Source organism: Beta vulgaris, chromosome 1 (assembly GCF_026745355.1).
Source record: "Beta vulgaris subsp. vulgaris cultivar EL10 chromosome 1, EL10.2, whole genome shotgun sequence".
Classification (NCBI taxonomy): Eukaryota; Viridiplantae; Streptophyta; class Magnoliopsida; order Caryophyllales; family Amaranthaceae; genus Beta; species Beta vulgaris.
The window spans coordinates 38,972,564-38,988,334 of record NC_079202.1 but is presented as its reverse complement, the minus strand read 5'-3'; the positions used below and the strand labels follow the sequence as shown (position 1 = coordinate 38,988,334).

At 34.6% G+C, this 15,771-nt stretch overlaps 1 protein-coding gene across 3 annotated transcripts in view; it reads right to left on the bottom strand.

Annotated features, from left to right (window-relative positions):
• Window positions 1-15,771, bottom strand: part of LOC104895469 (putative wall-associated receptor kinase-like 11) — a 32,044-nt gene that overhangs the window by 3,624 nt on the left and 12,649 nt on the right. For 2 of the 3 annotated variants that reach the window (XM_010681989.4, XM_048643857.2), the window contains one exon: window positions 15,250-15,291. The exons of the other annotated variant lie outside the window; for it this stretch is intronic. In XM_010681989.4, the coding sequence (XP_010680291.2) occupies window positions 15,250-15,291 (42 nt within the window). The remainder of the gene's footprint in view (window positions 1-15,249; window positions 15,292-15,771) is intronic. 3 annotated transcript variants of the gene reach the window in all.

Below are 15,771 nucleotides of genomic sequence, written 5' to 3'. Positions count from 1 at the left end.
TAGGTTAGATTAGGGTTTAGGGTTAATGCTGGCAAAATTGTAAATAAAGCTAACTGTGGGTTAACGGCAGTTAGGCAAAAGGGTATCTGGTGCACGTTTCCGAAAACTCAAGGATATACGGTACATTTCTGAAACATTGAGGGTATATTGTGAATTATTTGATTTGTCGGGGGTATTTGGTGAAAAAACGGAATAATCAAATATTTAAAAATATATACTTCATTCCTTTTGTGAAGGAAATAGAGTATAAAGTTTGTTTTCCAACCACAGAGGTACAAAATCTAACTCTAAGTTGAGGTAAGGAATAATAGCTACTTATAAAGAAAATAAGATTGATGCTTGTTTTCTTAACCAATGTGGGACTTTAGTGCCTAGTGGAGTACTATTTGAGGTCCAAATTGGATTACGTAGTATTGAAAAATAAATAGTTTGTTCCCCTAAAAAAAAAAAATATAAATAGTTTGTAAATTTTATCGAACGTGTTTGTGAGCTTTCGAGCCGAACTCTATCAGGCCGTTAAGGTCTTGGCTCGTTAAGGTCTTGAGCCGATCTTGAACTCGAATCCCTCCGTTTCGAATCCGAATAGTTTGCGAGCCGTCCTGGCTCGTTAGCACCCCTAGAGTTATGAATACGGGAACCCATTATTGTCAGTATTCATAATACTACCATGTAAAGAAAACAGTTTGCCAAAACTGTAAACTTGCCTACTTTAGAGTTGACCATTTTAAATGATTTCATAAATTAATGAAGATACTTTCCTAAAATTATTTTGGTAAAAATATGTCCAACTCAATGGGAATATAATCACAATATTTAGATGAGAGATTTCATAATAATATCTTGGATGTTATCTTTTTTCCTTTATGGAAACTAGACAATATGCTAGATACTTTCCTTATGCTTGTGTATCATTGGGAAGTATCTTGCAACCAAGTAAGATATGACCTAATTCTAGGTCATGAAATCATTCGTCTAAAAGCTTATAGATATTATATTATTAGTTGTTGCTCTTCGTCAGAAAATCGAGTATTATTTTGAAGAGCACCTCAAAAATTTCCCTATTTCGAGTGTACACCATACTAGGATTTCAATATCTCTTACTTAGCTCTGTGTGGAATCATTATTGAGAGAAAAATCTTTGAATTTGTAATTGAACCACTAATAGGTTAGTGCTTGTGAGTTCAAGTGCGAATTAACACATCCAGAGTTAGGTATGGGGGAAGCTATTTTTCCAGAGCAGGACAAATTGTTCTTGAGCTTGTTTCTTTTGTTCTTCAAAGTAAATTAATATAAGTGACTAAGTGGTGGAGGATGTAGACTCTGTGTTTTCATCATTCAAGTGTTTCCACTGCAATAACTAGTTCAGCTGGTTCCCTATACCGAAAAAGTATTAAAATGCATTGTATGTTAGCATACTCAATTCAACCCTTCCATCTTGAGTATTAGGTGAACATTCAATTGGGATCAGAGTAGGTTTTTCTTATAAGGGTAACAATTAGAAAAGTAAGATCATGAATAATCAAGAGATGAACGCTATGAGATTCGACAATAAGACCCCGAAGTTCAACGAGAAAAACTATGCTTGGTGGAAAAACATACTAAAACAACGTCATAACTGGAGTTGACTATGAATGCTAGATGATCGTGAACAATGGGCCACTAGCTGTTTCCAAAAGGAATGCTGAAGGGATATAGGTGCCCAAGCAAGAAATGAATATGCCTCTTCTAAATAAAAAAAGTTAAAGAAGAATGCAAAAGCCATGTCAATTCTTTATTACGCCATTGAAGAGAATGAGACAAACATGATCTCAGCTTCCTCACCAGCCAAGGAAATCCGGGGTACTCTTGCACTTGCTTAATTACGAGTGAACCAATGAGGTAAAAGGTCTAAATTGATTTTTGGATGTCTAAATATGAAGCTTTTAATATGTTCAAAGATGAAAGTTTTAATACTTGCTTTGGTAGATTATGGCTATTGTTAATGACCTTAATATCATGGTAAAGTTTTTTTTTTGATGTGAGAATTTGGTGTAAAAATTATTAAGAAGTCTGACAGATGCATAAACAACAAAAGTGACAAATGTTTATCAAGCCTATAATCTCACTCAGTCCTTGGAGCAACTAATATGATCTCTTATGATCCATGAGATGCTGGTTGACGCATAGATTGAGAAGGTATCAACTAAAGGCATTTATTTGAAAGAAACAGTTGATGAAGAAGGAGATGAAATAATTATGATGGCTTAACATTTTGAGAGACGCTTCAGGGATCAATGACAAATGTTCATGAAAGGTAAAGGTTTTCCAAAAACTAATTATTCAAGTGCAGGTTGCTTCAAATATGGTGACACTAGACATCTAATTGAGGATTGTCCAAAATGGACCAACAAACAGTAAAAGTACAATGACAAAAGGGCTTTCAAAAAGGCCATGTGGTAGCATCTGTTTTGGGGTGATCGACATTGATTTAGAATATGATGATGAAAAGAGTCATCTAAGTCATAAACCAATTTCTTGACTAAGATACCTCATAAACAAGTCAACTAGTTCCCCATGCAAAACTAGATTGGAAACTAGATCGTGTGACTTATGCTCTATGACAAAGAAAGATAGCGTAAGAGACCATCATGTAAATATCTAAATATCTCTTAAATTCGTGAAGATATGTATCAATATAATTTTGATAATAAGCTTGAATATCTTGAAGCCACTTTGGGTCAAGATTTTTACAAGAACGTATGAGTGTGAAATTGCTAGTGCTAGTTATGATCAGTTAGAAGAAATTGACATTAATATAAATGATGAAGTTGTTGAATTAGAAGTTTGTCGAGATAAATGTAGAGTTGAGTTGGGAACTATTAAATCGTCTGCACTAAATAAGGATGTGGATTTTCCTAGTGACAGTGAAGAAGATTCAATTGTTTCCCCCGCCTAACTCTTCAAAATACTCGAATGATCTAATTAACTTTGAGGAAGCTAAAGTTATTGAAAAAGCTTTAAGTAAATTTGGATTGTTGTGTGCATTCAATCTTCTGATTGATGACGGTGAAGAATTACATAAAGAATTCATCTAACTAAAGCTTCACATCCAACTATTTCTAATGATGTTCTTAATGTGGATGCGTGTCACTTGGTTGATAATTATGAGATAAGTATTTGTGATTCGCAAATTTAGTTGCAATAGCTGAAAAAGGAAAAACATGTTCGTTCTATTGTGCAAAATGATTTAGCGGTTTCAAACTTTAAAAAAATCTTGAAAAATTAAATTTGGATTTCATTGCTGCAAAGAATAACATCAACTGTGTGCAAAATGCTTGAATCTAAAGAAAATGAACATGAAAATTATAATAAGCATGTCAACAAAGTACTAAATAACAGAAAAACCATGGATAAGATAACCTTAATCAGAGAAAATGGAGGAAGTATATGTCTTGCTTATACTGGTGAAAGGAACATATCCGACTACTGGCCCAAAGAAACCACTTAGATTAAGGAATTTAAAGAGGTAAAAATATGTCCTTGCAACAAATATGCATGTGTGCTATCACTGTGGTAAAAATGACTACAAGTTGCACAAATGCATGGTTAGGAAATAAAGTGTTTCCAAAAATAGTAGACATGCTAAGGTTATGTAAGAAAAGACTTGCTTAAGTCCATTGTTTGTAAAAAAGGACCCAAACAAGTTTGGATTCCCAAAACTAATGTTTGAACTGCTCTTATAGGCTAAGGTGAAGGGATATACCTTTTGGTATTTGGACAGTGATTGTTTAATACGCATGTACGAGGATAAAGATCAATTCTTTTCACTTATACGACAAAGGAAATGATTGTTGTATTTTTGTTGGAATTGCAATTCGGATCTTAGGATCGTACAATTCCACAATCTCGGTTTAGCAAAATGATTAAGATCATAAGCAAAATTGCAAGGTTGGTAAAATCGCAGTAGGATTAGTCAGGATCATAGCAGGATCATATAGGATCGGTAGGATCGGAGTAGGACGAGACGATCCTATCTTTCATTTATAATGTTGCAGGATCGATCAAGATTAGAGTAGGATCGATTAGGATCGGTCAGGATCTGTTGGGATAGGAAGATCCTACTTCGTTACTTATTAAATTGATCCTGAAAGCAACTTAGTTATTCTTTAATCCCAATAATTGATAACCTAACTTCATACACGCAAATATTTTTTTTCTATAATCTTTATTATGAAGCCATATTAACTTTGAAATATCAATATTATGTGAGAAACACTAGGTACTTGGCATCGATATTGTTTAAAATATCTGTATTTAGTCATTTGGACGAATTTTCGTTACTCTTTTTTGCAATTTGGCAGGGTCTTATGATCCCACGGTCAGATTCTACCGATTCGATCCTATCCGTCTTACTGATCGTAAGTGGAAACCCGATCCTAAAAACATTGGATGGTGGGAGTGTGACCTTTGGAGATAATAGTAAAGGATCCATCCAAGGAGTAAGTACGGTTGGTAATTCTCACTCTCATTCGATTTATGATGTTTATTATGTTGAAAGTTTGAAATATAACCTCTTGAGTATTTCTCAACTATGTGACAAAGAAAATAGAGTGGAATTTCAAGCCAGTCTTTGTTACATGGTCAATCCTCAAACAAGTGATCTTTCTTGGTAGGGAACCATAAAAGATGATGTTTACATCACTTATTCAAAGCATATACATGAGAACAAGACTACCCATTTTAGAGTTGTTTATGAGAATAACCAGTGGCTTTGGCATAAAAGGTTCGAACATGCTAGCTTGACACTTGAGAACAAACTTAGTTCTAAAAACTTAGTGATAGGATCTCCTAACATTATATTAGAGGTTGATAAGGTATGCTCAGAATGTGTCCAAGGGAAATGGGTCCGAACGTCTTTTAAGATAAGTACTAGTAGACCTTTCATACTTGTACACATTCATTTGTATGGTCCATGCGAGTACAAAGTCGAAATGATAAGATATATGTTTGTGTACTGATTGATTATTATTTTAGATATGCATTTACTATCTTTCTTTCTTCAAAAGATGAAACCTATAATGAGGTTGTTGCTTTACTAAAACAACCCTAGAATAAGATAAGTCATATGACCTGGTTGCCATAAGGTCTTCTAATGTACTGAGTTTAATAATTATTTGTAGAACATTAAAGGGCATGGATTGGATAATAATTACTCTATTCCAAGAAAACCTTAACAAAATCTTGTGGTTGAAACAAAGAACAAAACTCTTGAAGAGATGGCAAGAATAATGCTGATTGAAGGTGTTCCCGCTAAGAACTTTTGTGGAGAAGCCATTAACACTTCATGTTATATATATTAAATAGAGCTCTTTTAAGATCTAAGTTGAAGAAAACTCCTTATGAATTCCTAAGAGGAAGAAAGCTCAATATTACGCGCTTTAATTTTTTTGGATGTAGAGATGTTAGTGCACAATAATGGGAAGAATCAGCTCATATATTCGATCATTGGAGTGATAAGACAATTTTTTCCATGGATATTTTTCTCAAAGTAAAGCATATAGGGTTTTTAGTAAAAGAATCATATGTGTTGAGGATAATATTCTTGTGGTCTTTAATAAATGTAACATGTTTTGACAAAATGTGCTTGAAGATGATGATTTTGACATAGTATTGCCAAATTTCAGGAGAATGCAAGTCATTGGTCGTGAGGACAAATAACTAGAGGAACCAGCTTATGCATTGATCCCCCACCTACAAACGGAAGAGAACCTCGACAAGATCAAGGACCTAGGGCTGAAGTTAAAGATAAAAGGAGAGGACCAATTACTCATGGTCCTCTAGAAGACATCCAGATAAGTGGCTTTGGGTAACCATTACTCAGACAAGTGGAAACCCTAATGAGCAATAGGTAAGAATCTCATAGGAACCACTTTGTAAACTAATGGTGCTACAACCAGTATGAAAGCTAGTTCATTTGAAGATGTTGAGAGCAATGCACAAAATGATGTTTCTATTAGGCATTATAAATATCAATCTTCTCATCCTCTTGATCAAATTATCAATGATATTTCTAAGGGGATTCAAACTAGAAGATTTGTTTATGAAAACTTTTGTGCATTGTTTTCTTTTCTTTCTAAGCTAAAACTAGATGACTATAAAATAGGTTGATAGATCGATATTGGGATGTATCTATGCAGGAAGAATTAAATCAGTTTGAAAGAAACCACGTTTAACATCTTATGCCAAGACCTCTGGATACGTCAGTCATTGGAACCCTCAGAAATAAATTGGACAATCTTGGTACAACAAGGCTCGGCTGGTTGTGCAAGTGTATAATCATTAAGAAGTAATTTATTATGATGAGACCTTTAGACCTGTTGCTAGACTGGAGGCTATAAGAATTCTGATAGCCTTTGTTGCTCATATGAATCTGAAGTTATTTCAAATGGATGTTTAGGTTGCTTTTCTTAACGGCTATTTGAAATAAGAGAGTATATTTTAAACGAGCATAATAGGAGAATTATGATTATTCCTTAGGCTACGGATCAAGCAAAGTGTGACGGAATCATGATTCATCAACAGAATTAGAGAGCTTCTAAGGAAGTATAGATGCAAAACAGTAAAACTTGTGATACACTTGTTTACACCTCTACCAAACTTGTGATACACTTGTTTACATGTCTACCAAATTTGATGTAGATGTTTCACTGTATAGAGGTGTGATTGACTCTCTTTTGTACCTAACAGCTATCAGGCTTGACATTGTTTGTAGTGTCAGATTGTGTGTAAGATTTCAAAGCAATCCTAAAGAATCTCATCTAAAAGCTATTAGGAGGTTTCTAAGTTACTTAGTAGGAATATATCATTTGTGTTTATGGTAGCCCAAACAAAGCTCTATCGAACTGGTTGGGTACACAAATGAAAACTACGCTTGGTTCCATGTGGATAAAAAGAGTACTTTAGGTATGTCTGACTTCCTAGATCATCTTAGATATCTTGGAGATCAAAGAAGCAAAATTTAGTAGCCTTATTCATAGTAGAAGCTGAATATATAGCAGTAGCTGCCTGCTGCTTGCAGCTCTCATGGATAAAGAACTAGCTAAAAGATTTAGGGTGTTGTTTTTGGAAATGTTCTTGTTTGTGTGATAACACAAGTGCTATTAATATTTCAGAAAAATCATGCCCAACATTCCAAAACGGAACATATTGAGATAAGGCATTATTTTTTTAGGGACAAGGTTGAAAAATGTCTGGTAAGTTATTGTTTTGCAAGAGTGAAATTGAAAAATGTCTGGTAAGTTATTGTTTTGCAAGAGTGAAAATCAAGTTCTAGATATCTTCACAAGACCTTTGTGTCGTGAGTAATTTTGTAAGTTTCACACTTTATTAGCTATAAGATAGTTGTTTTTAAGTGTCTTCCTTTTTTTTTGGATAATTTGTACTCTTTAATTATCATTTTTGTGTATATATATCTTTGCAAAGTTTCTTTTGTGTGTCACTTCATGATTACAAAAATGTGCACTTAGTAACATTGTTTGAATTGGGTGAAATCTAGCTAAGTTGCCTGCACCACGCACAAGTGTTCTCTGATGCAAACCAGTTGAGAAGAACAACAAAATTACATGTGATTTTAACCAAGGATGTCTTGGCCTAGTGGTTAAGATTGAGGTGCTGTGAACGATAGGTCACAGGTTCGATTCCCCATCCCTTTCTTTGTACTTTGTACCGCCTTCGTGGCTCATATGGATCCAAAAAAAAAAATTACATGTGATTTTGGCAAAAGTCAAATTAGGTTCTTTCAACTTATGCAAGTTAATGATCCACGAGTCAATCATTACTTCTTTTTTCGCAAGAATCTCTCATGATATACATATCCTATGTGTCGTATGCGGTAGTTGAGGGAAGTTACTTCTCAAATTCAAATTGATATCTTTTTAAACTGTCATAATTAATTTACCTGTATTTTTTTTTGGATGTCCCTTATTAGTTTACTCATTTCTTTTGTTTCTATTTTTGAAATGAGACCACTAACTTTCCATCACACATACATTCAACTTTGACATAAAATAATAATTTCTCTTTCCTTCTATGTCCCACAATATTGTTTCTCCTAAATTTGTCCAAAAGAAACAGGGAGTAATGTATAATCCACCTTTTTGTTTTTTTTTTTTAGAGTTTTGTGCTCAATGATTGGTTTATTTGTCTCTTATTGTCTGAGATTGGAGTTTGAGTATTTTCTCCTTTCTTATGAGAGTTTAGAGTTTGGAATTCATGATTCTATTAAAAGATGTAGTAAATGGATTATTTGTTATACAATTTTCCAATTAATATTGGATTCTTGCATGCAGTGTACATGATTAAGTAAAAAAATTCTTCTCAAATCTATCTTAGAATAATAGATATTGTCAGAGAAAAGTATATATGAATAAATAGTGTGCATGCTTTTTACGGTCTTATCTAATTCATAGTCAACATAGTTACAAAAACAAAGATTTTTATTTACTCAAGTTGAATTGTGCTTTATTTTTCTTTGTACTTATTTAAATGTTGTATGATTTTAATTTCAATAAGGAAAATTTCCTGAAGTATCTTTGAGGTTTGGCTTAATTATCAAAATACCCTTATAAATTTTGAAGTTTAAAGTTTAAGTTTCAAGAGTACCTTAGAAAATTAATACACTTGAATTTCGGTCTATATAATAAGGGTATTTTGAGCCCAAACACAAAATTCAGGTGCATTTGAGGAACTTCCCAATTATGAAGGGTAATTTGAGAATTACCTCACCTCAGAAGTACTTGAGAAAATTTCTCTTTCAATAAATATAATTTATATTTTCCCTAGTAAAAGTTTGACTGTCAAAGTGTCAATCATGCAAGAATTTAATAGTTGTAGCTTCCAAGCATCTTCCCCCTTAAAAAAAAACTTCAAAGCAGCTTTTGCATAAGGATAAAAGTAGGGAATAGGGATATTTAAACCAAGAACCGCCCTCAAGTAAAGGGTGTATTTTTGTAACCACCAATAACTAAGAATATTTTAAATATAAAAAAAACCCTTAAGTGAAGGAGCCCATGAACACCCCTAACTAAGAAATTAAAATAAACTACCCTTAAATATGTAATTGTAAACTCAAAGCCATGTTTTATATTTATGATATACTTAGGCTTGTAAATAGCACTAAATTATCACTTAATACTTTAATTAGTGCCCTTTCTTACCCCTAAATCCCTACATTGTCTCTCCTCCACTATGCCACCCACCCTCCTTTTTGTCACAACATCTCCACCAACAACTCACCTATATCATCCCTTCTCATCTGCGAGCCTAACGAGTAACCCTCCTTTCTGATATATCCTCTCAATATCGGCTTCCTCCATTCTCTTTCTCTATATAAACAACTCGGTGAATGTTTCGAATCCCAGTTTGTTGCAGGACTGATGTCCTTGCAAGAGAATTCAAGAAAAGAAAGAAATAGAGAGGGATTAACTGAGAGAATAGAAAGAAACAGAGGAGAAATAGAGAAACATAGAGAGAGAGACAGATTGAGAGAGAAGGAAGAGGATATTATTTCATTTCTTCATTTATTACAGTAGCTAACTTCAATATTTATAGTTGAGCTGAATATGAGTTTGTAACAAAATAACAAGCTCTAACTGATTTATATTTTCCCTCCAAAAGCACAACTAACTGAACTACTTGTATTTATCCTTTAACATACTTTCCCCCTTATAAAAGACTTGTCCTCAAGTCTATGATACAATGAAATCAGGAAATCTGGTTTCAAAAGAATCAGCTTTTTCCCAAGAAGCTTCATGTTCTTCAAACCCTTCCAATAGAACTAAGTACTGAGTGATAGCTCTATTCTGATGTTTTACAATCCGCCTCCTTAATATGGCTTTGGGTTGAATCACAGTAGAAGTAGATTGGCCATGTAACCATGGAGGGATATGTACTGTTACTGGAAGAATACCATGAAATTTCTTGAATTGAGATACATGAAAAACATCATGTATTTGAGCTTCTGTGGGCAATGACAATTTGTAAGCAACTTTTCTAATCCTAGCCAATACTTGAAAAGGGCCAAAATTCTTTTGGGACAACTTCTGGTTGACCCTATGCTGAAGAGTCTGTTGTCTGTAAGGTTGCAACTTCAGCCAAACCCATTCACCTTCCGGAAATTCTCTGTCCGACCTGTGTTGATCAGCTTGATTTTTCATTCTGATATGAGTTCTGGTCAAATGATGCTTCGAGTTACTTATCATAGCTTCCCTCTTTATTAAACTTCTATCAACCACTTCATTCATAGACTCTCCTGTAAGGTAAGGTAAGTGTAATGGAGGAGGTTGGTTATACACCACCTCATAGGGTGTGAATTGAGTAGAAGAGTGGAAGTGGGTGTTATACCACCACTCAGCCAAAGGTAACCAGAAGCTCCAATTCTTGGGATTATCTCCACTCATACACCTAAGATAAGTCTCTAAACACCTATTTACTACCTCTGTTTGTCCATCCGTCTAAGGATGTTAAGCAGAAGACATATTGAACTCAGTTCCATAAATGGAAAACAAAGCCTTCCAGAATTTGCTGAGAAATACTGAATATCTATCACTAACTATACTCCTTGGCCACCCATGAAGCTTGAATACATTATCCAAGTAGGCTTGTGCAACATCTACTGCAGTGAAGGGATGAGCAAGTGGTATAAAATGGGCATACTTGCTAAGCCTATCTACCATTACAAAAATGACACTCTTGCCATTTGATAAAGGAAGACTAGTAATGAAATCTATAGATATATCATACCACACTTCTTGAGGGAATGGTAGGGGCTGCAAAAGACCAGGGCTTGCTGCATTATCAAGTTTAGAAGATTGACAAATGTGACAATTTCTTATAAACCTTCTAACATCTAGACTCATGCCCTTCCAATAAAAGACTGCTTTCAATCTTCTAAGAGTTAAATTTCTGCCTGAATGACCACCATCTGGAGTTGCATGTTTCCAAGTGAGCAATTTCAACCTTAATTGAGCATCAGGGCCTATGACAAGCTTTCTTTTCTTCCTTAGTAGGCCTCCTTGCATGCTAAAGTCCATGTAACTTGCTGAATCTTGTAGCTCTTCAATAATAGAGATCAAATTGAAGTCTAAGTGATAGCTTTTCTTAATGTGAGTAATCAAATCAGCATCAACCACTGATAAAGCTAAGCACAACACTTCAACACCTTTGACCCTTGATAAAGCATCTGCAGCCAGGTTGTCTTGTCCCTTCTTATACTGGATTTCATAATCAAATCCCATAAGTTTGGACAACCAAAATTGTTGAAATGGTGTTGAAATTTTCTACTGTAATAACCATTTCAAACTTTTATGGTCTGTCCTAATTATGAAATGATTTCCAGTCAGATATTGCTCCCATTTCTGAACTGAAAACACAATTGCAAGTAATTCTTTCTCATAAACTGATAATTTCAGCCATTTAGGCCCCAATGATTTGCTTATATAAGCTAAGGGATGACCTTCTTGCATTAAAATAGCACCAATGCCCATGTTAGAAGCATCAGTTTCAACAATAAAAATGTTGGAAAATCTGGTACAGCTAAAACTGGAGAAGACACCAGAGCAAGTTTCAAAGCATTAAAAGCCTCCTGTGCTGTTGTAGACCATACAAACCCATCCTTCTTAAGTAAATCATGCAAGGGCCTACATATTATAGCATAGTAAAAATCTAGTACAGCTAAAACTGGAGAAGACACCAGAGCAAGTTTCAAAGCATTAAAAGCCTCATGTGCTGCTGTAGACCATACAAACCCATCCTTCTTAAGTAAATCATGCAAGGGCCTACATATTATAGCATAGTTCTGCACAAATTTTCTGTAATATCATGTTAAGCACAGAAAACTTAATTCTTTGACTGAAGTTAGAGAAGGCCATCTAGACACAACTTCAATCTTCTTAGGATCAGTCTCAACCCCTGACCCTGAGATGAAATGTCCCAGATACTCCACTTTACTTTTTGCAAATGAACACTTGCTTTCCTTAATGTACATCTTGTACTGCCTCATTAATAGAAATACTTGCTCCAAATGTTGCCAATGTTTAGTGATGGATTTGCTATAGATAAGAATATCATCAAAAAACACAAGGACACACTTCCTAAGTAAAGGTTTAAAAACCTGATTTATCCATCCTTGGAAAGATGCTGGGGCATTTATTAGGCCAAAAAGGCATAACAAGAAATTCAGATGGGTGTACTCTGAGTTGGTGGTAACCAGCTCTCAAGTCTAGCTTGGTGAACACTGCAGCTCTAGCTAACTTATCAATGAGTTCTTCCACTACAGGGATAGGAAACTTGTCCTTGACAGTCTTCCTATTCAATTCCCTATAGTCTATACATAGTCTCCAAGTCCCATCTTTGTTGCCAACTAACACCACTGGTGAAGCAAAGGGGCTACAATTATTTTGTATGATGCCTCTATCAAGCATTTCTTGCACCAATTGTTCAATTATATCCCTTTGTTTTAAAGGATATCTGTAGGGTCTAATGCTCACTGGTCTAGCATCAGGCTGCAAAGGTATTCTGTGATCAAATACCCCCTATGAGGTGGCAAATCCACAGGATTAGCAAAAATATCAGCATATTTTTCTTTCAATAACTGGAACTCTACTGACACCAAGATCTCTTTATTCTTCTGGTCTTGAGTCACACACAACTCACTGACTTGCATAACACAGAATTGCACTGCATTCTCTACTAATTTGCTGCCTGGAGTTCCTTCAATTACTTTTATCTTCTGTGGAGGAATACCTTTTAGAGAAAAAGCATGATCATCCAATTCAAACTTCATCAATAATTCTTTAAAATCCCAAATAATTCGGCCCAAAGTACTTAACCATTATACTCCCAAGACCATATCACATCCCCCTAAAGGAATCAACATCACTTCAGTACTGAATTCCTTCTTATTCATTGTCCAATGAGAAGAAGGACACTATGCTGACATACTAGAGAGTTTCCATCTGCTACTATAATGGCCTGAGGACTTATCTGTTCAATCTTACACCCCAATTTCTTAGCTAAGGCTAGATCTAAGAAGTTATGGGTACTACCAGAATCTACTAGAATATGAAGAGGTTTATATTGCACCAATCCAACCACTCTCATGGTGTGAAAATTCTGGTTACCAGAAAGGGCATTAACTGAAATACAGGGTTCTTCTGTAGCTTCCACATCTTCATCTCCACTATTACCCTCATCATCACTTTCTGCTTCACTAGGGACTTCAACAGTAAACAATTGGGTTTCTTTAAAATTGCACTTATGATTTCTATCATACTTTTGATCATAATAATAACAAAGACCCTTTGCTATTTTTTCAGCCCTCACATCTGCTGGAATGTGTTTGAAAGGTTTGGGTTGGTATCTTACCAAAGATTGAGAAGGTTTTGGGGTAGGAAGAAGAGGAGGTTTATTGGTATTATTGTTATAAGGAACAGATTGTATTGGTTTTGCAGAAAAATATGGGTAAGATGATTTTGGAGAAGGTTTGGTAGCACATGCTAATAATTGTTCTTCTTGCAATCTTGCATATCTCACAGCTTCAGAAATAGATGAAGGGTTAAAGGCCCTCACCATTGGTTTAACAGAAGGTTTCATACCTCTCACAAAACTTTCCAACACATACTCATCAGTTAGTAGATGACCATTTTGCATTAGCAAAGACCTCAAATTCTCAAATTCATCAATGTATTCCTCTAAAGTTCCAGATTGCTCAAGCTTATTAAAATTTTCTACTGCATTAATTCCCTTCCCATCTTTAACTCTTGCATTTAAGTCAAGAATAAAATCATCCCAATCATACATTTTTCCTTACAGCCAAATAACTCGAAACCCACAATTCTGCTTTTACCAATCATGTATAAAGATGCCAAATCTACTCTACATTCATCAGCAATTTTACACAAAGCAAAATATCTACTACACTTCTTTATCCAAATTCTTGGATTGGATCCATCAAAAGTAGAAAATTGCAGTTTTGGTATCATACCTTAAGGTCTATTAGAATTAACTTCATTATTAGAAGTATTTCTCTAGGTTTCAAAAGAACTGGTGCTATCCTTCATCTCCTTCACCATTTGCATCAAAAGGAGCATGTTATTAGATTGCTCTTCGAGACGCTTTTCCAACAATTTTACTTGTTCTTCCATATCTGAAAACTTCTTGCTAACAGCTCTAGAAAGAGGTGCCAGAATGTTTGAATTTTCAGAATAAAATTCCACTGATCGAAATTCTATGAGTGAGCAGCAGTTGGCTCTGATACCAATTTTGCAGGACTGATTTCCTTGCAAGAGAATTCAAGAAAAGAAAGAAATAGAGAGGGATTGACAGAGAGAGAATAGAGAGAAACAGAGGAGAAATAGAGAAACATAGAGAGAGAGAGAGAGACAGATTGAGAAAGGAGGAAGAGGATATTATTTCATTTCTTCATTTATTACAGTAGCTAACTTCAATATTTATAGTTGAGCTAAATATGAGTTTGTAACAAAATAAGAAACTAATAACAAACTCTAACTGATTTATATTTTTCCTCCAAAAGCACAACTAACTGAGCTACTTGTATTTATCCTTTAACATAGTTTTGCAGTAATCAGATCTCGTTGGTTCTTTTGTGCATAACCAACTAGTAATCAACGATATTCATGTTTTAATAGTGGAGAGCTCGATTAGTAATAATTTCGGTTATGGAAAGGATATAAGAAAGTTGTTTATGGAGTGGTTGTGGTCAAAAGGAGGTTGTGCATCGGAGGAGAGAGAATGTACGGGTTCAGGGGTGGGGAAGAGGTTTTCAATTAGCTAGAGAAGTTGTTTTTGGTGTAAATGAGCGACTAAGTGCAGTAATTTAATTTAGGCGGAATTCGATCTCAGGTTTCGATATCACCTTCACAATACTTTACCAACTAAAGTAGATGACATCCGCATTCAGTTATAGAAGATGGAGTTATTATATCTTAGGCTCCAATAAAAATATCGAGTATTAATTTAGGGTAATACTAGTTTGTACATCATAAATCTAAAAGATGGCTTTCATAATACAATTACTAATAAAATTAGACACTTAGAGGTGGTTTATATTCATTTACTTAGTTAGGGTTACACAAATCAACCCTTCACTTATGGTGATTTATTCTAATTTTTTCTTAGTTAGGGGTGGTTACTGAAATAAATCTTCACATAGGGATGGTTTTTGGTGAAAAATCATAAAAGGAATCAGCTTACCTAGAAGTATGACGGACCGAATTAGGCTTACGTTTAACGAAGCTGCAACAAAGATATAATCAGTTCAAAAGAAATAAATAACGTGTATAGCATATGAAAACTGAAAATTTATAAAAAATGTTAAAATTCTTAGAGTTGATTGTTTGACATAACACTTAAAGGTTAATTTACAAATAACTTATACTTCTCGTAAGCTAGAGGAACTAACTTATCTAGTCTTCATATATAAGTGAAAATTTCCATGAAATTGGCCTAGCCATTCAAAACCGATATATTTTATATTTCTAATGAAAAGATTTCTTGGCATTATATGGAAATTACAATTCTTACATTGAACTAGACAACCACTTCAACTAAGTGGTTGTTGTATTTTACTCCAACCGCCCCTTAATGTTTGCCATTAAACTTGGTTCACATTTTGCTTTGGCCAGGTGGGATTTTCATGAAAGACAAAAACGCGATGGACCAATTAGTGTGGATCTGAGAGTTAAACTACGGTCTGCAACGGTTAATTTTAGTATG